Below are 25,462 nucleotides of genomic sequence, written 5' to 3' on the forward strand. Positions count from 1 at the left end.
CCACGTTCCACTGCTGCTGTCCTCAAAAACATATAAAATCTCGAGTTTCACTGAACAATGTGATGATAGAAAAAAAGAGCAAAAACTATTGGAAATATATTTGTTTGACATCTTTGTTGTTGTTCCTTCAAAGTGTGACTGTGGAATATACTGGTAAAAACACTTTTTAAAATTACAATCAGTTTACATTCTGTGATAATGCTACTGTTTTATGCCCCATTCTGAACTCTTGGGTTTTTGCTAAGTTTTAGTTCCCTGACTGAGGTTGCTATTGAACACTGTGCATCTGCAAAAAAAGTGTGGAAAAAATTATTAAAATTGATACAAAATGCGGGAACAAGCTGTTTCCAACTTACCCCTTGCATTGTTATTTGAATTTAAAATGAAAAATCATGTCTCAAACACATTATAATATTCTTTCTTTCTGACCACTTTGCTTTCTGTGACTGCAAAATTCTTGGGTAAATTCAGTTTTGCTATAGGCTGTTATTCAGCTCTGTGCATTTTATGAAAAATGTGCTTGAGAACAACAAAAAGCAACTCAAAAAACAAACAAACAACAAACAAAAAATTGTGCGAACAAGCTGTCTAACTGAATATTTTTGCTTTGTTATTTTAACTAAAAATGAAAAATCATGTTTCTCCCAATGACATAAAATAATTGTATTTACTTTTAACGGTTATGTTGAAAAGGTAAAACTATTTTTTAAATGATCTTTGTTGTTGTTCTTTGAAAAATATAATAGAATTCTTCCTTTATGTTCAATTTCCTTTTTCAATCAACACTATAACTTTATGTCCTATTTGTACTTTATGTCCTTTACGTGCTGTTTCTGTCCCATACCAGGCCCAATTCAGTTTTGCTAAGTTTTAGTTATTCTGACTGAGGTTTTTTTCTAACACTGTGCATTTTGTGGAAAGTGTGTTTAAAACCAGACAAACAAAAAGCAACAAGAGGCTGCATCTAATTGAAGGTCTCGCATTGTTATTATAACTGAAAATGAAAAATCACGGCTCCAGCTTCATTTAGGGTTTTCTCCCATCCTGTCCGTACACTTTCATCTACCTCCGACTGAGAATGCAGCTCAGGAAGAGGTGAGTCAGGCTGTAACCAGGTGCATTTGGGACTTTATCTGTGGTGCTTTTATCACCTGTCCTCTTGCTGGCACTCACTGATCTCTCCCCAAGCCTAATTGTGTCTGCATAGTCTCCTCTGTGGCTTTATATCTTTCCATTATCGGCCCTGTCCAATTTATCTCCACATTTCTTCAGTGCATTTCACCCGCAGAACAAATCCCTGTGTCCCTGCCGAGACGCTGGGAATGATCCCACTGTGACAAAGAATCCACAGTGGAGTTAAACAGAGGGAGGAGTGAGATGGGCTTCTGCACTTACAGACAGCAGTTTGGCCTCTCTGATACTTGAACAACCTCCTGCAGTGTTAAAAATAACCAGCTCTTCATCTGACTGACCAGACAGACTGGGACTTTGAGGGAGTATTATCTCTCTGGAGTTTGTTCAACAACCAGGCAGACAGGCAACACACACACATAAGCAGATAAAGGAAGAGAAAGCAGGACGGATACAGAAAGAAAACACTGGTGTGCTGATATTAAGCAAAGCAGACAGAGCAGATTCCTTTATTTTCACCAACCACTGGGCAGCTTTCATTGGTGCAAATTTTGTGAGCCAATCTGAATTGTTTTTGGACACTCAAACATTGCTTTCATGCCTCAGTTTGACCTTAGTTTCTCACCAAGTCATTTGTAAAACACAATATTTTTTCGAGACAAAGAAAACACAAGATTTGAGATAAATCTGAAAACCGATTAGCTGCTGTGTTGCTGTTTTATTCATCTAAAGATGAAACAAAAATGCTAGTTTTAAATTGGACAACAGGTATCGTGTTTTTTTTCTGAATTGTCAGATTTTTTTGCCTTTTTTAGAAGAGTCTGCAATTATTTTTGAATTGCGTTAGGGTAAGTATTTGAATTCTTTCTTTATGACCAACATAATAAAAAATACATTTTAGTATCTGCAGGGTCCAAAGAATATTACATCAGAACATAATGCAAGCAAATGCATTAGAGACTATTTGCAGCGCGTAATCCCCAGTCAGTCGGGTTCGTTTTACATTCTATTCTTTATATTTTCTATCTTAGCATCTCAGTATGTGACTGAGAGAAAATGCATGAGAAGATGTTATCATGATGTGTTGCATTCTTTGCTAGAGTCCTCTAAGTTATCGCTGTTTAAATATCCATATAAAGGTTGTGCAAAAGAATAAACTCCTATTTAACTGATGATGAGTTTGACAAAATATTGACCTTGACTTTCTTATCTTTTTAAAGAAAAATAGTTGTAAAATGATGCAGCGCAAATGAAAAGAGAATTGTACATTGCTCACACCATAAATCTCCCTGAGGAAGCAGCACTACTGTATCTACAAGGACGCTTGTTTGTCTGTTATCTGATGACCTCTACTGGTCAAATAGAGAATTGCAAAGATTATTGCCACAAAAGCGGCACAGGTGCTTAAAAAATACAATCCTTTATTCAAGATATACAACATTACATATCTGTTTGTGAATCCATTTACCCACAGGAACTGTGATGGTGCTTTTTCGGTTGACAGAAATATATATAAAAAAAACATTCTGTGTGATAAAAACAAGTATATAAAACGTGTCTCATTTCTGAATAGTACAAAATAATATCCCTTTTGAAATATATTTACAATAAATCCAATGGTGATACAACAGCTTCATTGCTGTTAGAATATGTACAACTAAATAGCTCAAACTATGTGCAGGTAATAGATTTTACTTAAGTTAAATATGCATACAGAACAGGTAATGTGCTTTGGTATGTTTCCAGTATTATAAAATAAGGACAACCATTCTTCATGCTTGCTGCGGTTGCTTATAGCTTTGGCCATTATGGGAAAGTCCATACATCATACTGTATATCATTACTCCTCTTAATAAGAGGAGGAGTAACTGTGCTATGCTCAAGTTTCCATTCTGTTGCAACAATGGAGATTAAAATAATAACACTGAAAGAGAGCTGTGGCAAAAACCTACCTATGTGAATTGTGATAATGACTCTGCTGTAGAAGCGTATGACCTAAAGGTTTCTTAGCTTAATGAAGCAAAAAAGAAAAATACTTTTCTGGGACCTCTTGCTAAGAAGTGCCAGAAACATGGCAAATGAAAATTAGCTTATAGGGAAAAAAAAGAAAAGAAAAAAAAAGGCATAGCCGTGGGGGCAAGAGTCTAGACGCTCCTGCTCAAAGTCATGTGGTTTTAATATAATGCAGTTACTGTGTGAGTCATTGGCTCAAAATATGCTAATGATATGCACCTCGCTGCGCTGTTGGAATGTGGTGCCAAATCCCCTCTGGTGGTTTCGATCTTGTGTCCCTGTTTCCAGCCGGTGCTCTGGTCTATAATATGTCCCGCTTGAGTTTCTCGATGCTGAAGTCGCTGTCCTGGTCCAGTTTGGAAAGAGTCTTCTTCACCCTCAAAGCCGTGAGGCGGGCAGATGGGTTCTGGTACCAACACTCCTTCATGAGCTTTACGATGGCCGACAGGATCTGCACACACAGACCAAAGCGTAAATGTAAAATAGCATGTGGTCGTCGCAGCATTGACGTGTTCCTGTGTGATGTTAGGATCATGTGGCTGCTAAACATGGGAAGATGGGATAAATTGTGCAGAGATTTGAGAGAATGTAATTGCCAGAACCACAAACTCACTGTAAAACAGACAGGATCGTAGTGTGGGATGTGTGTATAAATACATGAAAAGCTGACATTTTCTTAATCCATCTGGTTGTTAATAGAATTGTAATCGCCTCATCACCAGTTTCAGAAGACAGAAACAGAAGAAGTGATTACATGTGTAGAGATATGACAAAAGTAGTTGCATTTGTGTGTGTTTGTGTTATCAGATGACCTACAGGATGGGAGTGGAGTCTGTTGTGCAGACTGGGCCTCTGCTGGTCCACACAAACCACCTTCTTCATCTCCTCAAAGCTGGGATCTGACGGCACCAGGTCAAAGAAGGGAGGGCGGTACTCCTCTACAATCCCTGAAAAAAAAATGCACACAAAAACCCAGCCATTTTGTTAGCAGAAGAAAAACTGCTAAAAGCCAATGTATGCTGCAGGAAAATGCACAGAGTTGGCTGATACTATCAGAGAAACTCCAATTATCAAATTATAAATCTCATGAATAGATAAAATGAACTGCTTCTAGCGGTTTTTATCTGCTCATACATTTCCAGAACATACATTTCCCTTCATACGTGGCCTGAAACAGCATACTTGGAGATTGAGATAGGGTGCAGTGGGAGTTTGGTAAAGTATGTTTGACTAAACAAGAGAGCGGGGAAAGATATCAACTCCCTGGTGACTATGCTGGGATGGAAATGTGGAAGTCCCGCTGAGTGAGCCACAAAGCGCACACACACACACACACACACGCACACACACACACACACACACACACACACACACACACACACACACACACACACACACACACACACACACACACACACACACACACACACACACACACACAAAGTTATGGATGTGTACCCGTCTGCATGCGTGCTTATGCATGTGTGTGTCTGTGTGCATGAATGTGTGCTTGGATCTACAAATTGCGCGTACGAGTATCTGGACTATGTACAAGTGAGTGCTGACACCAGATAAGACTGTTTATAATTACTGTAGTGCTAATCATGAGAGAGGATAGCAGAGACAGACACAGACTAGAAAAACAGTGGACTGCTGAGAGACATGAGACTAACTGCTTCTTATGTATGCTCTACCAAACCCAGGCTGACGTGACAGACCAAACACATTTTCACTGTGTGTGAATCAGTGAAACATTCATTTCTAAAAGATCCACAGATGCACAGTTTATACACTGTACATTTCCTTTGGTTAGTTTACCCCTTTGTTGTCTTTGGGTCAAAAATTACCCAGTCACTATGTTTAATAACACAGAAAAACCCTAAATTACCTTATTTCAACTTAAAATTCAATGACTTTTCCATACTGTATACTGTACAATTCCATTTTACAGTCTACAGTACAGTGTTGTTTTCCTTCAAAAATGCATTTAAAGCTACTTTCTGTACATTTCTGGTTCTTTCTGAAGATATAGAAGCACTCTCTTTTGCTAAACAAATAATGTTTATACCTATGCAGTACTTTTAGCAGCAATAATAGTGATAATAAACCTCAACTTTAGTAAAGAAAACAGTTCTAATGTGTGATGCAATAAAAATGAGTGGTGTCCATTGATTAAACACAGTCTTTCTGCCTTCTGAAGAGGGAAAAAACAGACATTTATGAAGTGTGTGATGCAGGACAGGTTGTTTCTTCATGTAAAATAAGATTTTTGGTTGAAAAGTCAATTAAGCTGCTCTATTTTTGAGGCTCAGGGGAAACGGGTCATTTTTGACCCTGAGAACAACACGAGGGTTAAGTAGATAAAAAAAGAGTTCACAAATATCTCTGCAAATGACCTTGATGGCTCAGTTCTTATTGGATTGTTGCCTTCTTACCATTGACAATGGTCCTGCGAGTAATTTCCCAGAAGACCAGGCCCAAAGCCCAGATGTCAGTTTGCTTATAGGACTCAAAGGTGTCCACACGAATAGTCTCGTCCAGCACCTCGGGGGCCATGTATCGCTTGGTCCCCACACGAGGGTTGTTGCCCACATCCAGGTAGTCGTGGGACTGAGAGTGTATCACAGCCAGACCTGTGGGCACAGACCTTTTGATTGTGGCGCATTTCCAGCTTCAACATAACTGACCAAGAGCAGAACTATTAAAATCACCAAGAAATAGCTGTTTTGTTTCAACACATTCATCCTAACAGTCAACAGAAAAAAGACATCTACAGGTCTGATGGATTCTTTGTGATTCACTGTCTTTGCTTCAGCGCTACCATTACCTAGATCAGCGATGCAGCACTGCCCATTCCGTTTTACCAGGATGTTTCGGCTTTTTAGGTCCCTGTGGGCGATTGCTGGCTTTTCTTGAGAGCTGACAATCTCGGTGTGGAGGTGGACCAGGCCACAGGCCACAGACAGGCACATCCTCAGGCAGCTCTCTGGCTCCAAGCTGCTGTACTGCAGGAAATCATACAGCGAACCCATCTCATGGTAGTGGGTGACGAGCCACAGCTGGGTGCTAGAATTCTTGGATGTCATGTCAGAGGCTATGAAACCTAAAAGCAAAGTACAAGCTGTTTTTCATCTGTCACTTTCTAATATAACATCACACCTTTCTCTGTGCAGGAAATGCAAAACAAGAACCGCTTCTTAGGAACTTTAATCTACTGCCGTACCCAGGATGTTGTCATGTCGCAGCTGTACAGTGTTATATATCTCTGTCTCTCTGAACCAGGACTGCTCGTCTCTGGAGGAGAAGATCTTGACAGCTACGCTCTCCCCCATCCACGTCCCCCTCCACACCTCCCCATATCTGCCTTTACCTGGAAACAGAGTGACTCAATTACACAACAGCAAAGAATTACAAAAACTACAATGAAGAGAAGCAATGGTGAAACAAAAGACTCACCGACACACTCAATAAGTGAAATTTGTCTGGCCATAGTCCTTTGGACCAGATATGGAAGTCCTGTTCCACTTCCTGAAGTACAAAACTCATCAAAGATATCCTGGAGAAAGAGATACAGACATGCACATAAAACCCAAGCAAAAAAACCCTCAACAACACCAACATCTTTTGGTGAAGTTTTGCCTCATATCAAACAACTCTTACGCCGTATGTGGGGTCATCGCCACTGGGGACTTTGAGCATAGCAGCCTCACGTTCTTCAGGCTCTTTCAGTTTGCAAGGTGCACATCGGAAACGCAGGTATAGCACCAGACCACAGACACTGGTGATGATGAATAAGAGCAGCAAAGACAGACTGATCCACACCTCTGGACCTGGAGCTGATGGAGGTGCTGTTGTCGGCCCATCTTGTGGATAAACAAACATTTAGTTCAGTCACTTTTTTAAAATAAAGGTAAGACTGCTGGAGCGCAACATTCAGTGCAGCGTCAGTCCAAAAACGGAAAGTCATTTGTTATCAGTTTGCTCTAACTGACCACAAGGGGGAAGCAGTTACTATCTAGAGGGAAGCTACTGCCTATCAGTACAGAATAAATGATATTCACTCTGGTGCTTTGTTTTTCATGGATGTGATGCTCAAAGATTTGGGTACTGACCAATGTTGGGAGGAAGTGTGGCGAAAGCGTTGCATTTCTCCTGTTGACAGCAGTAGACGTAGAAGTGGTCCATTTTGGTATAACAGTTCTCTCTGTAGTTATGTTTGCTGAAACAGCCCCACTCCTCTCTGCCCTGCACCCACGTATAGAAACAGTAGTCTCCTCTGCAAGTTCCATTGTCACAAGTGTTTTTCTCATTGACACATGTACACAGCTGCTTCCCATCGTCTATGGTGTCTAAAGCACAGGAAAATAAAAATAAAAAACTGTGTTGACAGAAAGTCAGGGACACAAATAAGAGGACACGGTCACAACAGCATATCTGAAAAAGCACGACCAGCCAAGAGTAAAGTCATAAAACCTTCTAGCGATGACTGATCTGGGAAATGAGCACGCAAAGCAAGGCCCGTCACCTTTACCTTACTTTGTTCAGACATACACGGTGATAAATGATACTTGGTTTCTTTGAGGGGGAAACCCTCATTGTAACAGAAAGAGATGCTAACTCAATTTCCTGGCAGCCACAACACATCACACAGAGGTTGTGTGGTTCACCAGGAAAGACGTCTTAAAGAACACGTTGTCTCCGAATGAGAGAAGCAGAAAAATAAAACAAGAGACAATGAAATGCGTGGAAAACTGAATGAAGAGATGTGATGTTCATAGTGATTGCAGGATTTTCCGTATACTAAACACCCCCAACTCACAAGCCTCTGCTATATGCTACTAAAGATTTCCTTTATTTCTACAGATTAAAATTAAAGCAAGTTTTAGAGCTGACCTGAACTCATAGGATGCAGACAATAGCATAAAACTTAAACTGTCAATGCACAAAAACCTTTCTTATAAAAATTACTTTCTGAAACAAAACTCAGCAACAACTTGCAGACAGAACATTTCACATTTCAAAAAGTGAGACAAAGTTTTAAAACGGATCAAATCATTTGAAGCTACCTTTAAGACTTAATTTAGTAGACTTCTTATCAAGTTAGTGAATGTATCCTCATGCTCTGCTAGTTGTTCTTTCTCCGTATGTTCTGAACTCTGAGTCCACATTTAAACAATTTTTGGTAACAAAGAGGCAGAAAGACTATGATTCATCTGCTCTTGAACTGATATTTGACAATGTTCTACTCATTTACTGCCTTTTCATGTCAGACAGGTAACCTACATCCATCGTGTCTGAACTTGTTTGCTGGAAACAGCTACTTATGCTGGTGAGAACTGAGACTGAACTGTCCAGTTTATGGAAAAAAGCTGCATCCTCAGGGGCTTTTGCTGTATTCATCACATTAGAACTGCATGATTCAGTGTCAAAAATACTCTGAAAAGAATGGAGGTCTAACTGAATGAAATAAAGTGATTGCTCTTCACAACAGTGAACATTTTCTACACCTGCCCATTAACTCACCTGCATGGACAGCGGAAATCCACGGAAAAACTCCAGCGAGCACCACTGTGAGCAGAGCAGAGCTTGCCATCTCTGTGAATCAACCAAAATACTGAGTAAACATAATCAGATGATGATAATACAATCACTGCTCTTTCTTTCTTAGAGCCTGTCATAATGAAAAACTGACATTTAATTAGAGGTGTTATGGAAAATAAAACCAACTTCCATGACATTTAAACTGCTACTTTAATGAAATTTACAGGCGGAAACTTAATAGTGGTGTCTATGAGGAGTTGAACAGTGGTTGAAGTCCGGACCCTGAGGAGGAGGAGGAGGAAGCTATGAGGTCAAAAACAACACTGAGAGGACCCAGCCTGTCTGCCTGCGTTGTAATTGCCCTGGGTGGGAAAAAGGGGGCTTTGGGGGAAGCAGGCTGGAACAGCACTCCAGAGTGTTTGTGTATGTGTGCTGAGACTGTGCGTGGCGCTGTGCTACTCAGGCTCCAGGCCTGTCGACTCCTCGGCTGCCCCGCTTGCAGAGTAAATATTGATGGCTATGCTTCCTGCCATTGAGTGGCCCCACCCGGCTGGCTGGCGAGACTCAGGTCTGCTCATTGTTTAGAGTTGCGCTGCTGACAGTCACGCAAGTAAGAAGGGCCAGTATGCAAAAAAGCCAGCTTTTTTTTGTTGTTGTTGTTAAGGAACACTTTAAACAACTAACCAGACATCCAGGTGAGCTTATACCTGTTAGATCAGAATAACTGGTGTGAATATGGATGCAAATGACCAGGTTCACCTGCATGGTGGCTGAGGAGGGAGAAAAGAAAATGTCGAGAGCAGTTTTAGTTCAATTTTGATGAAAATGAGGACATTAAACTTTACTTTCCTGTGGCTCTAATATAAATTAACGTTCTTTTTATGTGGATGCGTATTCATATGCAGTGCAGAAAGACGCCATCACAAAAATAAACAATGCTATCGCACATGGCAGATTTTCCCCATATCACACAAGCCTAGATTAAACTATTTATTTATTCATCCTAGAAATAACCTTCAGAATATTAATAACGATGATGATGTTTTAGTTGCACTGCAGTGGAAAACAGGGACTCTTTATTTTCTCAGGAAGTTAAGTGATTCAATAAATCCAGGAAAACTTAAAATTATACACAAAGGATGTGATCATCATTCCTTGGATTTGTTAAGTAACGCCAGTTTCCTGCAACCGCATCACTCTGATCAAGTAGTTAAACGTAGGCAGTTACTGTGGCTGCAGTATGAAGCAATACGAAACAATTTCACAGAGCCGCCGCTGCTGTGCTCTGGCGTTTTTTGGAGTTAACATTTACACTTCTTCATATTACAGTTTCACATGCTCTTCAGGTTGTTTTGTTGCATAAGGAATAAGAATCACATTTTCATTTCATGGAGATACTGAGCCAAAACCTCATTCACAAATCTATTTTTTTTTTAGATGAAAAGAAATTGACATGCACTGAACTGAATCATCATTGAGTCATACAGCTAGTCGATACTTTACACCTCGAGAAAAGTAAAAAAAAATCACACCAGTTAGACAGTCTGTTCCTACAACTTGCCAACTAAATGATGAATCAGATTCAAATTGGAGTTTCCTGAAAAAGTGAAAATCTCTTCTCCTATGAAAGCTAAATACTACTTGTTACTTAACTGTTTATACTTATACTTAACCACAAAACATAATTAACCTCACAATGCACTTTGAATTGTGTTCTCAAGTACAAAAATATAAACCTCGTGCACATACAGATCTGCTTGGACATACTGTTTAAATTAAATTGGACGTGTGTTTTCTGCTTTGTATTCAAACAAAAAAACCAGGAAGATTGTTTTTAATTGAATGTTATTGACTGTGTCTTTCTCTATTTTTGTGTTCTTGCATTGTGCATAATAAGTTAATCCACTGGCTTTAAAGGAGGCGGGTTTAGAACAAAGGTTAGATGCTGTATCAAGTCCAGATCTGGAATGAAGATGGGGTTGTAAATGGTCACAGGGTCTAAGAACCAGACTAATTCCTGGGTAGGTTTTCTGTTTGTCAGGCGAGGACAACGCTGGGGTGCCAATGAAATCACAATGGGAAGGATAACCTCCTTAAACAGTACTCATTTTTGACAGTTTGGTCAATATTTGTGCAATACTTCTGCCAGTGAAATAGAAAATGCTCTTTTAAGCTGCATTTTACATTGAATTTTTTGCTTTTTTTATTTTTGAATACAACCGTTCTAATTTTTACCCTCATGTTTATTGTCCATTACTTGCTGGTACTTATCACTGAGTGTTCTTATAGGAAAAGCTATCCAAACCGACATCTTGAACTTCAAACAACCTTCAAACTGCAAACATCTGGCAGTGCAACTTGCAGACGTCAGCACAAAACTACGGATATCCTCCTTTAGTTTTGATGCATCTCTCTAGATACATTTAAGTACAGGAAGCCATCACATAACCTTCATCATGTCAAATATGATAGAAGAGAAACCAGCTGAGGAAAGGTGTTTAATATGAATGTCTGTATGCTAACTGATTTTATTTCTTTCATTTTCATTATCGTTAAAGTGCATTTAAGTCAAGAACACGTCGCTGGCTCTCTTGAAAATAAGTACACGTCATGAACAGTTTCCTGTGTTTATCAGAGTCAAATCAAATGTGACATCTCTGCTAGATTTCCCAGAACTATCTTTAAACTTTCCCCCGATCTGGGGTCACAGCTCAACCCCACTGCCTTGAACTCTATAACACAAAAACCACAAGTCATATTTTACAGCAAGCTGCAGAAAAACACTTCCTGATTCGTGCTGACTGCATGTCAATGGTGGTGAATCTAGAGGAAGAATAGCATAAACACGTCTCCACCCACAGAATTCACTTATTCTCAACGGAGAACCGCCAACTGTGTCTCACTTCTCTCGCCACCATTTTCCTCATCCACAAGGTTTCTGACATATGAGAGAGCAGCAATCACGTCCTAGATCGTAGGAAGACTGATTTTATGCCCCGGCAGACTTCCTCTCTCCTGTTTGTCTCCATTCTGTCCATAGCTACACCCGCGTGACCCAAGGGGAAAAGATCCATTGTCATCTCTTCCTCTCATCTACAGCGCTTTGACTATGGGAGGCAGATCTCTCATTCCATCTGGATGACTGTGTGGTTACAGTGGTGGATTGTGGGGGCATGGCGCAGCACAGCAGTCTCCAGCAGCCCCTCCGCTGGGCCTCACTGCACCAAAAAATCCTTTTTAACTCCGTCTCTGGAAAGTAACTTTAAGCAGCGTTACCGTCAAAACTTCTATCACGTGGTGTAGACGCCAACATTGTATTTTTAATGACTTATAAGTGGTGAAAACCTCTAAATCTGCTATCCAGGGATTGTGACTGTCTGCTAGTTAGGGTGACAGCGAGTTTGTTGATTTCAAAGACAGGCTTGGCAGTTGTTGTCTGCATGCTCTCACATGCATACCTACAATGGAAGCTTGTCTGGGAAAAGACAAGACAAATAATATCCTGTTTCTTAGACATGCTGTGCAAACAAAAATGCTTCCAAAAAGAAAGAAGAAGAGGAAATACATGGTTTGGGTGATGCACAGCTTGTACCAGCAGCTACCTTAAAGGACCCCACGTGACTTCCAATATGACCTGCAGTCAAAAGGGGCAAATGTCTTTCCAAATGTGTATGTGCGATTGTATATGATGAGTGAGAGAGATGTGCAAAAGAAACAGTGATAACCACAGATAGATGTAGGCCAAATAATTCTGCACATTTTAGGACGAGAACTTTTCACCCTGACACATTCTCAGAGAAGAATCTCCTTCGAAAGCAGAAGTCAGCGGTTAAATAAGTTTTCAGATCCTGTTTGCATAAAAATAGTCATACGTCAGTTATAAACATCTCAAATAAGGTAAAAATGGTCATTATGCAGCTGAATCACACTTAATTTCAGTGTCAATTTTAATGTAAATTAGCAATTTGGCAACAGTTAAACGATGGAGAGCTATTTTTTAACTATTTTGAATACTTTTGGGTTGTTTCACATTTCAATAACAAATCATATTTGAAAGATTGTGATTAGTTTCATGAGTAAAACCCTCTTGTTAAAGGCAACTTGCTGCTATAACTTCAACAAATTGAATTATATTAGTGCTAACTCTAAAAGTAATCGACTTTAATATTTGGCTTTGAAATGTAGTGAACCACATGTTAGTGGGCTAATATGGAAATAGAAACACTCAAGGTACAAATATGTCAGCATTTTGCAGTACTTGAGTGGGATAATTGTGTTAATTACCACTGATTGGGAGCTTTTCGGCAAATGTGCATGATAAATGTGGTTTAACATGTTTTTGCAAATTAGAAAACAGCATTTATTAGAGGATATGGTGTAAAAAAAAGATCCACAAAATAGAAAGCGAAGCTGCATAAATCTTGTGCTAAAATAAGTCCGTTCATTGCTGTTACTTTGTCTTTGACTTGACACCTGTTCACATCTGGAAACGTGTGTGCAGCAGTGATGGTGCTGTCAGAGATAACTTTACTGTCCAACAGTGCAACAGGTTACAGCTTTACAGATGTGTGATTTAAACCAAATCAACACACAGAGAGAAAATAAGAGTTTAATTACCTGTTTTCTGCTTCGCCTTTTTTTTCAACTCGACAGATCCAAACGCCGCATATCAAGACAGCTCCGTGTATTCCTCCGTGGCCAAAGTGATTTCAAAGAAAAGCAAAACGCAATGAAAATAACAGCTGGTGTCATTTTAAGAACTCGGTTTGCAGATGTTTCATCCAGACAGACTTCACATCCTTTCCTGCTTCGAAGTTTCTCAAAAAGTTGTTTCCTCGCGTGATCCAGGAATAAAACTTCGTAAAACGCATCAAAAGAGGATTGAAAAATGTAGAAGAAGTGGGAATAAGCTGGATCTGGCAGCTGGCCGGGTCTTGGCTCTCACACAGCCGGCTGGAGTCTATCTCATCTCGGTCCAAATCTGCGCTGATAAACCGCCGAACAGAACCGGGATCAGCCTCCTTCCGCGTCGAGAAGTTCACGAGTGGCGGCTCCACTGTCAGCCCCCGTCAGTAAGAACGCTGTTTGTTGTCTCTGTCGCTGATTTAAAAGCAAGATTGCGAGATTTTTAAAACTAGTATAGAGTTTTGTCCCACCCCTTATTGTCCCGGACAGGCTCTGCTCGGCCTGGAATGTGTTCTCATAGCGCTTTTCCTGTTTCTTGCTAAACCTCTCATTTTCCTTTTCCCCTGTGGACTCGTGTCTGCTGCTCTGACAGGAATGTGCTTCAAAGACCCCACTGACAAACAATCATATTTACGTAAGCAAAAAACACAAAAGAAACCCTGCAAGCATCTAAGTAATTGTTATTCAGCTATTATGTCATATTCAGATATGAATTTAGATTCCACTAGTTGTTTTTTCTTCTCACATTTTAACCGCATTTCAGCAATATTTGTGTTTTTCTGCAAAAAAAGTGAGTTATGACTTCTTCTACTAAAGAAAAAAAAACATTAAGAATTTTCCCACTTGAGGGCAGCACAAACAAGCTGTCAACACATCACTGACATATCCGATTCCTTTTAAAGGTCCTGTTTTTTACCCATTTTTTAAAACAAATTAATTTAATTAATAAAAGTGCCAAGAGTCCCTAGAATATGTATTTCAGTTTTTTAGGTTAAAATACTACAAAATGGTTCCTTTCACATGACTGCATAACCCCTGGTTTTAGCTTTGTTCTAAACAGGCCCTTTCAGTGTCTGAGCTGCTGTTGACCACGACCCCTTCAGGAAGAAGACTCTCTCTGTATGTGTGTAACAACCTGCAAAATGTAGATGGTTATAAGAAATGTTTTACAATATGTATAACTGGTGAAAACTCGTTGCCCATGACTCTTTCAATGCGTAATGTCCTGTTTACTCAGCCAATGTATTTTGGTGTTTGAGGGATATATTGCAAGCCAATAGGGGTTTTGGTAAAGCTGCACTCTTAGCCGATCAGAACTGACTTTGTTGGTGAGTGTGGGTAACGCAGGAAGAAAAACAGCGCTACGTGCAAGCTACGCTGGAGAAACATAGATATGTATAGAAGAGTAGATAAGCCAGCTCGCTGAAGCAACCGGCTAAGTGACATGCCTGTGTGGCGGTCATCTTGGAAAGGGCAAAGTTCCCATTCAACGCAATGCATGTACATTGAAAATAAATCATAATTTGCTCATTTCTCAACTGATTTTTGTGTGGTTTACTTTATTGTCAACCTCAAAACATGTGCTATTGATAGAGAATATTTGATCTGAAAAAGAAAAAAAACACAGAAAAAGGCTTCCTACAAATGTAGCCTGCAACTTTAGTTATCTTATTCTTTAGGTCTAGCCTAGCCGCGCTAGACAACCCACGGCAACAAATTTAATTCTCTGCCAGGGTGGGTCTAGTTACCCTCCATAAGGCTCGAGGCTGGATTCTCCTAAAACTGGCCGGACCAATCACCATGAAGTGTAGAGTCAGAAGGCGGACGTAACTAAGTGACGACAGAGGCGTGACGATTCTGACAGAAACGACCAGCGCACAATAAACAGTTATCTTTCTACTCGGCTTCAGCCACAGCCCTTAAAGATTTGAAGCTAAAATTCAACTTGAAAGATAAACAAAGGACAGCACTTAAGTGTTTCATTGAGAAGAAAGACGTATTTGGACTTATGCCGACGGGATATGGCAAATCCTTAATATACCAGTTGGCTCCGCGGCTCCGCTGGTTGGGAAGCTAATGGGACTTAGCCACAATCCGCCGGTGCGCTCAGAACTAAGTCAGCCTATTCGTTGCGTTGATTGGTTGTATACCTACCCAATTGCTGCAGAGGGATTTGATAGACAACCTTTTAGCCCACCTCCCTCCCTGTCGAGCTTCCCTAGACCCTTGTGCCGTCAGAAACATGGGTGTAGCGTGGCTAGGCTACTTTAGGTCCAGAGGTCAGGGAATCTTTTCAGTTCAACCATTACGTATATAAATGTAAATACTTAGATATGTAGAAAATATTTTGAGATCAAAAGATTTAATTGTAAATGTAATCTATTTATTAATATTAATTTATTCATATATATATGTGTATATATATATATATATATATATATATATATATATATATATATATATGTATAGGCTGTTATATACATATAACAAGGAACTAGAGTAGAACAGGATAGAGTTTATTGACATTTACAATAAACAACACAATTCTTAATATCATTTTTTAATATTTCTCTCTTTAGGCTGTTATATACATATAACAAGGAGATAGACTAGAACAGGATAGAGTTTATTTACATTTACAATAAACAACACAATTACAATAAACAACAGAATTATTATTAATATTAATTATTATTTATTTATCTCTCTCTCTAGGCTGTTATATACTTGCAGCAAACCCCTCTCTCCTCAGAGCTGCTTCCCACTTCTTCCTCAACCCATAGTCTTTGGGAAACCTACACGGAGTAAAAAAAAGTAGACAGAGAAGTAAATAAGTATGTACACAACAACATATTTAAAAAGAAATCATGCTAATAAATTAAGGACAAAGAACTGAATTAGCCAATATACTGGAGACCAAAGCTATTTAATTTGATAAGTATAACCTTGTTTAGTAACATTTCAATTATTTGAGAGCAGTCCTAAAGAATTGCCTGTAATCCCAGTCATAAAATGGGTTTGGAGGAAGAACATAGATGCTAATCTGGATATAGATGAGTTAGGCCTTATAACTACTATTGGTAGTATTGGTGGTATTAATAGTAATGCGACTACTACTAGTAGTAGTGGTAGTACACTAACTACTGCTGCAGAAACTGTCACTGCCACTACAACTTGTAATACTATTACAAATGCTGATACTACTTCTACGACTCTAACAGCTACTTATACTACTACTGCTGCTTGTAATTTTCGTATTACTACTACTGCTTGTACAACTATACTACAGCTACTAATAATGTCTGGTATTTGGTTGTGAAGCTGTTAGCTCGGGTTAGTGTAGTGGCTAACCAGTTAGCTCTCATAGACTGGAAGAGATTTAATAATGAAAAAAGAGCCAAAAACTATTCTTACCTATGAAAAGTTATTCCAAGTTCCCTTGTCTCGATCGTCCGATGTAGTGTGGAATTGAGTCTCTGTAGGCACGCCGCTCAGAGAGGGATGTGTCGTATATACCCTTCTATACATATCTATGTGGAGAAAGAGGGAGAGAAAAGTACACAGCGGTTGAAGGAAACAGCAGATGAGGATCAGAGAAAAAACAAGTTTAAATGTCGAGGTGATTAAAGTCATAGATCTGCATACTTTAAGTACTGGCACAACTATTATTTAGCAGATTTCTGTCTCCTGAAACTTGCAGTTTAGCATCTCACTATACCGAAGTTCAAAGTGCAGCTAGGCTAGTCGCTAGCCGGGGTTATTGTTCTTTTTTTTTTACTAGCTTGAAAAATTCTAGGCGTGGACTCAAACGCGGACATTTAAGCACGTATTGATATCAGAAACAATTAGTTCTAAACACCTGCCGCCATTTTCACTGAGGAGGATTGGGAGAGCTGAGGACTTCGCTCGAGGACGGTGCATGCTAATTAGCCTGTTGCTACTGCTGTGATGAAGGACCCCGCCGTTGAACTTGCGTGGACACGCGGATGACGCTGTTGCATCTCACCTGCTGCTGCTGCTTCATCGCTATGCATCATGGAGTCGTGAGTAATAGGAACCTTATTCCATGCAGCACAACCAGGCTTTTTTGTTTGTGCACCAACTAATAAGGGCCCCAATGATAAACAAAACTCAAGTGCTTGGTAACATTGGGAACACACAGACACACACACAACTGAACATTGAAAACTATTGAAATTGACTATACACACGCACTCATAACTAAAGACTGAAAACTGTTTGGACTGTCTGACTGTTGATGCAATCTGCAATCAGTTAAGCTGTCTTTGTTAAAAGTATAAGTCATTCTGTTACATTTTAAATGTGTGATTGTTATATATGTTATTTGGTTGACCTGCGTAATTTCATATAATTTGACTGTATTAACATTTTTCACATTTATTGTTTGTTTCTGGGACATACACATGTAGCTCATAGATTTGTGAGTTAAGTAGTTCCACCGTGGAGGCACCACACTATTATTATTTTTTTGTTGTTGTAATTTTTTGTTATAATACCATCTATTTAAACAAGGCGATTTAGCCAATTCAACATCAACTGATAAGCACTCAAGATCCTGTTCGTTAAGGCTAAAATAGTAATCTAGCCTAATATTAATATACTTCCAGCGCCAGGAAGGGTTACATGTGTATTGACAATGTTTTCTGATTGACTGGATACAAACTGTAGACTCCTCTCTTTCTGCTATCTACACTTCCTGTCCAATAAAAAGTCGCCACTTGGCTCTAAAGCTGCATGTCCACTAGATCTGGCAATTTCCTGCATCCCATTCATTGATGATAGACATCGCATGCAAAAAGTACAATATTCCCTTCTGAAATGTAGTGGAATGCAAGTGTTAAATACCATAAAATGGAGTACAAATATCTCAAAGTACTAAAGTACAACTGCTAAGTACTTAATTACTTTCAACTACCGGAACCAATACAGTAGATTTGCCGGCAGACAGCTAAACAAACTCACTATATAACTAAAAAAAACAGAGGGAAGAGGTGGCAAAAATTTAAAATTCACTACAGGTTCCTCACCACAAGCTTCCTCTTTTGCTTTGTCATGTTGATTTCACATGCTCACACATTGCTACTGTAAAAATATGAATTACAGCTGACAGAAGTCTAATCTTAATGTTTGTTCTCAGTGCGTTCACACTTGTATAAATTGCATGTCTGACCTTACTTGACCGTACTTCATTCTGCACAGTGAAGAGACAACATTAGAAGCGTTTTTTCAGTGGAGGGTGACTTCAGGATATATTTTTGTCTTAAGAAATACTGCACTTTACTGTATTTGGTGACTACAAGCCCTCTCAAATTAAAGACAACACTTTGATGCTCCAGTGCTATTCTGTCACAGCCAGAGTGCGTCAAATCCGGAGTTGCCTCTTAGATGCCAGAGAGACTGCGCTATGTGACAACACTTCATTCAGCAGTGCCTGAAAGAGACGTCTTCATATAAATTCCCCTTCTTGTTCTCAGGCTCTGTAATCTCTGCGTTTTGGCTTACGGCTGCAGACACAGCTGGAAGCTCTCACATCAGCTGTCACGTAGCAAAGAGGGCAAATTGTTCTTTTTTTAAAATCAGCACTTATTTTTCTTTCTCACTAATCTCTGGGATTTGAAGATCCCCACCTGTTCCCTTAAGCGGTTTTCCTGAAGAGCCCGTATTTGTTGTAGAAGAAATGTGATATTCCAAAAGCAAACTGAGAAGAGACAACTGGTTTGAATTGCACTTACTATTGAATGTATTTTAGTCGTGGATAACATGACATGTTGCTGACTTTAGTCATACTTCTTTCTCAGGAGTCAAAATCTGCACCATCAGGTTCTATTTATGATGATGTGTATCTGCTGTCATAGACGTGGTTAAAGTTGAGCGTGGTCTCTGGTTGAACTCTTCACAGGTATTTTTTTTAGAGCTGACCTTAAGCTACCAAGTTCCTCTGTGAGTGGAGAGGAAGTTAGCCACATTACTAAAAATGTAACGTGTCAATGTTTCATTCAGGACCAGAAAAACTGATTGAGTTCCACCATTTTTAATGATAACATGAAATACATGCAACTAAATTGATTCAATTGGGATAAATTTAAGAAATGCTCTCCAAGACGTCAAAGTAACTATTTTGACTTTAGATTACCACCAATAAAAGCTAATTGTTACGTCATAATGCTGTACAGTGGATTAAAAGCTTACAAGCCCAGGGTCAAAAGTCACTCCATGCCACTGTTGAGAGCGCATTACAGGCTTGCTTAAGGAGCTCAGAGTCACTTTTTAATGAAAATTTAATCAAGGTTAGGTGGCAGTCATCGGTCACATGCATGCCGGTTAAGACAATTAAACATTTCAAGGGCAAATGTAGCTGTATAAGTTCATGGTGCCAAAAAGTAAAGCGTTTCATGCAGCTGAGTAGGTACCTTTGAAATCCAATTTCTGTTTCAGTAATCAGACATCTGTAAATGCGTCAAGCATGAAAAAACACTGGATTCTTTTTGCTGCTTTCACTTTTAGTTGGCTGTAAAGGAACAAAAAAAAATCACTTTCTCTTGGATAGGTCAGTAATTTTATTCCAAACGTGCATGTACAAACACATTTTCATTTGTCTCGCTTGTTGTAAAGATGCAGAAGACCTGAGCTTTGTGAGTATCTTGCTTTCACTTTAAAGTAACCTCAGAAATCAGCCTCTAATTAGTCTTTTTTATTTAAATAGCATCTAAATACATATAATTTTAAACACAATCAAATATATTTAGTCATTCTTAGAATATGTATTGCTGTTATTGGTTATTGTTTTATTTAATTGACCTATACACAGAATATTTAAAATTGTGACAATGCAAGCTGGACGCCACATTACATTTCTTATTGTGATAGATATCCTGATGTCAAAATGTCCGTTCCACTGTTTCCCTGAACATTCACAGGCAACTCTGCGTATGAGAGGTCTTCTATAGGTTTCTTTGAAAATAAAATTGCAAGCAGCAGTTCTGGTTTCCAAGCACATCAGCGTACATAAAGCAGCGGTAGGCTGCGGACGTGTGTTTGTATTTGCATATCAGTGGACAGTTTTATTTTATTTTTACATTAAAAATGATGGTGCAACGATAAGGTTCAGTTCCCTTTTCAGCATTTTGCAAAAATCATTTGTGTGACACAGCGAAATGATTTGGAGAATTAGAGTTAAAGGTGAAGTCTGTGACTCTAGAAGTGAAAATCTATTATTGACTTTTAGCTAGATTGCATATTTAGATAGCTGGAATGTTCCAGGTTTCTCACTCCTGCCTCCTTTCAGCCCGTTCTGTACAGAAACCTGAATTTGCGTGACTTTGAAATTGAAAATGACCTGCTGGAATGATGTTGTCTTGTCAGATAGGAGTCACTTTGTTTCCTATTTATAGAATCAGAACGGATAGCTACTCAGCCATAAGGTGGTCCGTCGATCCATTCTCTATACACCGCTTTATCCTCACTTGAGTCGCGGGGGGTGGGGGTGGTGGTGGGGCTGGAGCCTATCCCAGCTGACTCGGGGGAAGGCAGGGGGGACACCCTGGCCAGGTCGCCAATCTATCACAGGGCTACATATACAGACAAACAATCACATTCACACCTATGGCCAATTTACACTAATCAATTCACCTCAGCATATTTTTGGACTGTGGGAGGAAGCTGGAGTGCCCGGAGAAAACCCACGCATGCACAGGGAGAACATGCAAACTCCATGCAGAAAGATCCCAGGCCCAGGCCGGGATTTGAACCGGGGATCTTCTTGCTGCAAGGCGAAAGTGCTAACCCCTGCTCCACTGTGCAGCCCGCCATAATGTGGTATTTCGTGAATTTGATTTTAAAAAAGTGTACTGGATTAGAGTCACATACTCCACCTTTCAGTTAAAAAGACATGAAGACATCTGGTAGATGCTAGTTGCATAGAGTGAAGATTGGATTGCTTTTAGGAAGCAGTTTGTGTGACAGTGAAGAACTTTCACAACGTTTGTCCTGGCCCATGTACAATGCGGCTACAATATAGTGTCCTTTAGAGCACATAGGGCAGGCAGATGTCTTGCCTCTTATGACACTGATTAACTCTGGAATAAAGTTGTTTCCTGAAGGCATTTCATCACATGCAGTATATACAGTGTATGGTATTGGCTATTTGGTTACCTTGTAGTTAAATACCATCATGGTATGCTACTTTGCAGTCATTCACAAAACACAGATTGGTAAAATTACCACAAAAGTACAGTGTTTTTAAAATAAAATACTGTCATTTCATATTATTGCATTGTGTTTGCAAATGGCTTTGCATCCCCATTAAACCTATTAATCCAACAGGCTGGAGATAAACAGCCAGACATGGAGCTGTATGTATCTAAACTCACACAGTTTTCAAACAGCAAGTCACTCCAGTTTTCTCGCATCCCGATCCAAAGCTCAAAACCACCCAGGAGTTTTGTCAGCTGGTCATTTCCATAATTGTTTCACAATTCCTTTGTGTCTTGCTCAAACTGACATTAGATTAACTGTAATCACATGGTTATCTTTCATATGTGACATTATCACAGTGAAATTCTCTATGGAAAAGAGAAAACGGACTCATTTTTGGCTTGATGAATTTTTTGACCCCTTCGACTTCTTTTCTTTTTCCTTTTCTTTTTCCTTTTCCTGCTGCAGCTTCTTTTCCCTCTTTTTCTCCTCTTTGGCCTCCTTGTACTTCCACACTGGAGGCTCCAGGTAGCCCTTCTGCCTTTTCTTCTTTTTCTCTTTCTTTGGAGTGGGCTCCCCAGATTTTGTCACTTCAATCTTTGGAATACAGCCTGAGGGGAAGATGCTGTTTCTGTGTGCCATGCTTCGCGGAATGAAGCTTCTCATGCCACCGGCCGTAATGCTTTCCCTGCGCTGTGATTCCTGGCAACAGGAGGTCAGAGACACAGAGGTGGCTGAAAGACCTGTGAGAGACGCTGAATGGATGGAACCGTTACTGTGAGACACCGTGCTCTCCTCCAGCTCTTTAACGCTGTGCTTTTTAAGCAGCTCAGGTACAGCAAATCGTCGTTTGCCAATCTCTGGAGGGCTAGTGGGACAAAGTGGACGACAACCAGTAGCTACGAGGGGGCTGTGGATGCCTGTAGTTATTCGCACCATGTGGTCCATCACCCCATTGTCCTGGGGGTCGTGTGGAAAGCTGAAACTAAGACTGTCTTTAAGGCGTTGCCTTAGCTTCTGACCGGCTGTCTTGGTGGCGGTGGCTTTTGCTACTAGTTGCTTCAGCTCAGGCCACTCAGGAATGTAGGTCCCACAGAACTGCTCAGCAACAGGATGGCCCTGCAGGCGGCGTATTCTGTTCAGAGTTTCAAACCTTCCCGTCCTAAGGACCCAATCCTTCAGACCTCTGCCTTGGACCAGGTCCATTGCATTCATATCTGCACCTGCACACCAGAAAGGGGAGAAAATAGTAGAATACAGTGAAACTAAGGAAAAGTAACTTTTAACTGGAGGCTATGGAACGTGAAGGAATCGATTAATCTTTCAGTTCAGCAGAACGACTCTACCATGTGTTCGCTTTTGGACTCATGTAGAAGATGTCAAGCATAGATCCTCCAAACAACTGAGGCCATTTCACTGCACGGTGGAATATTATATAGATTGCAGTTGGAGGAAAGCAAAATGACACATTAACGTGAGTCCTTGTAATAATTCAGTTTAATCCCTTATTGGAGAAGGACAGTCAGTCGTGTCTGTTTCAAAGAGTACGGCAGAGTATGTGGTGAGTAGTCAAAGCTTTAAAACAAATCAAAGTCCAACACATGTATATTTAAATTCCACAGATGCCCCTAAACACCTTCAGATTGTTTGTTGATGCTGTCATTCTGTCTGAGATAACTGAGCTTTAAATAGAGTGTAAATGGAGTTTTTACTGCACCATCCTAAAGGTGAACCTCGACAGTTCATACAGGACTAATCCCTACAGCCCAGAGAAAGACCAGATTAGTTCACAGATCAGATGTCCTGGATCACCCTGTATATTACATGCACAAGGCTATTCCTGCATAATCAAAGTTATGTCGTCCCCATTTTAGTCAGTGCAAAAGAGAAGTCACAGCATCAAAATGCTAAGAATAGAGAATTAACAAAAGTCGTGTGAATTGAGGTTTCCTTCACTGTAACATAAATTAAGTTTGATTAAAGAACATTTTTCTAAACATTTTTTAAACAAAAAAGTCTATTATGTAACATAAACGACACAGCCAAATAGGAAAGTGCATAGTTTTCTGTCGATAAGGTAACATAAAGTAGCTGATTTTACTGCTCCTGCACTCATTCTTACTGTTGTGTGCAGTCAATAATGCCAAATGTCCCTGAAAAACCCTTCATATAAACAGCATTTATGGTTTTTGGGAAGTCTCTCATTGGTCGTTAATTGTACCATAATTGTCATCCCACCAAGCTGTATATTTTTGTTTTTCTCCCAAATTATTTCAAGTGCATTTTGACTGGCTATGGGGACTTGGTATACGATTTTTAAAAAATACATGTGTTGCTTTGATAGGGAATATTCTGTATTTGCCCCAGGAAGCTGCTTCTAAAGTCACCCCTAGAGTAGATAGAGTTAAGGGCCTATCTTGGTGATGCTGGAACTTGAATCCTCAACCTTTAGATAAGTAGACCAAGGCCTTAACCACTGAGCTACCACTACCCATTTGGGATTTTATCTAGTAAGACATCTAGATTTCCAAACTTACCATGCATTAGCAGGCTGCACACACACTCTTCTCGGCCTTGTAGGCCTGCTTTGATGAGGGCTGTGAAGCCACGAGGATCCCTGAGCTCAGTGTCCACGCCAGAGTAGTAGTTAAGGATGTAGTTAAGGATGGTGATGAATCCTAGATTAGCAAAAATCATTATGGTATCATTCTAGGACAGATTTAAGACAAGATGTTGAGGTTATGTGGTGAATGCGTCCTCAGACAGACCTGCCTGGGCAGCAATCATGAGGGCCGTGTTGCCATCATTATCCTGGTGGTTGATGTCTATGAATGGACATGTGTGCAGCATGGAGACAATGTCCACAAAGCCTTTCCCTACGGCCACCATCAGTCCATTCTGGTGGAAGGAAAGACAGATTTTTTGTTGCACAAATATGTACCTCTGAAATTGGGTCAAGGCCACTTTCTTGTGTACGGTAATTAAAAGAAAAATTAAATTTATCTCACCCTGCCGTTGATGTTTAGCTCCATGGCCTCTTCTTTCATGACTCCTCTCTCCAGGATGCTTCGCAGAGATGTGGTGTCATTCCTTGCACAGGCCTCAAACAGCGTTTTAGCCGGCTCGATATAATTTGCATCCCTTTCAATGTCTGGAAGCACTGAGTCATCAGAAAGCACACTCCCTGAGTCAGAATCATCCGTGGTGATCTCTGAGTTCTCGGATGGGCCGTCGCCCAGGTGTGGATCATCGTTTCCAGTAGCCATTGGAAGCCCTTCAGCCTGGAGTCACACCTGGGCTTCAAGCTACACATACACCCATATCTGGAACAGAAAAACAAACAGTTATCATACACACAAAATTAAAAAATACATATGTTTAGTGATTGGCTAGATAAGGCCCATTCTTTATCCATGTGACAATCGCATACTACCGCTAAGGGAGGATGTAATGTTTGAATAAATTACATTATCAAGATTTGTTTCCTTCACAGTAGACATAACAAGAGACAAACCCTGTATTCAACACCATGGAGACAGTGGAAAGTTCAGTTAACTGGTAGTTAACTGGATTGCCATTGTTTTTGCTGGTCGCAAAACCTGCTACAGAGATAGAAGAAAAGTCTTCTGTAACAAATACTGAGTATCCAAATACTTGTGGTATATCCTGACATAGTTTGTACTTTAGATCAACAACATGATGATACTAATACGAAAGATGATGGTGACTATGAACACATTTGTGTGCAAAATGCATGTCATTGAAGCTGCATTTTGTTCTGTATTGCATCGTTTAGGAATGGATATGGTCTCTTCTTCTCATAGTCTTTGTCCTGCACTGGTTCATATCTGACTGTAAAAGTAGGAACAGAAACCTA

At 39.9% G+C, this 25,462-nt stretch overlaps 2 protein-coding genes across 2 annotated transcripts; both read right to left on the minus strand.

The window, feature by feature from the left end:
• Positions 1–2,535: 2,535 nt before the first annotated feature.
• acvrl1 (activin A receptor like type 1) lies at positions 2,536–13,951 on the minus strand. The gene is made up of 10 exons (XM_022208660.2): positions 13,303–13,951; positions 8,668–8,739; positions 7,257–7,493; positions 6,805–7,007; positions 6,601–6,700; positions 6,368–6,514; positions 5,972–6,247; positions 5,580–5,777; positions 3,961–4,091; positions 2,536–3,595 (listed from the first exon to the last, which is right to left on the minus strand). Exons 2-10 carry the CDS (start codon positions 8,735–8,737, stop codon positions 3,446–3,448), a joined length of 1,512 nt encoding a protein of 503 aa, XP_022064352.1. The 5' UTR covers positions 8,738–8,739; positions 13,303–13,951; the 3' UTR covers positions 2,536–3,445.
• A 6,019-nt stretch (positions 13,952–19,970) lies between these two features.
• ankrd33aa (ankyrin repeat domain 33Aa) lies at positions 19,971–24,929 on the minus strand. Its single transcript, XM_022208656.2, has 4 exons — positions 24,594–24,929; positions 24,354–24,483; positions 24,123–24,263; positions 19,971–22,808 (listed from the first exon to the last, which is right to left on the minus strand). Exons 1-4 carry the CDS (start codon positions 24,849–24,851, stop codon positions 21,976–21,978), a joined length of 1,362 nt encoding a protein of 453 aa, XP_022064348.1. The 5' UTR covers positions 24,852–24,929; the 3' UTR covers positions 19,971–21,975.
• Positions 24,930–25,462: the final 533 nt, after the last annotated feature.

The sequence above is a fragment of the Acanthochromis polyacanthus genome, chromosome 6 (genome assembly GCF_021347895.1).
Source record: "Acanthochromis polyacanthus isolate Apoly-LR-REF ecotype Palm Island chromosome 6, KAUST_Apoly_ChrSc, whole genome shotgun sequence".
In the NCBI taxonomy this organism is placed as follows: domain Eukaryota; kingdom Metazoa; phylum Chordata; class Actinopteri; family Pomacentridae; genus Acanthochromis; species Acanthochromis polyacanthus.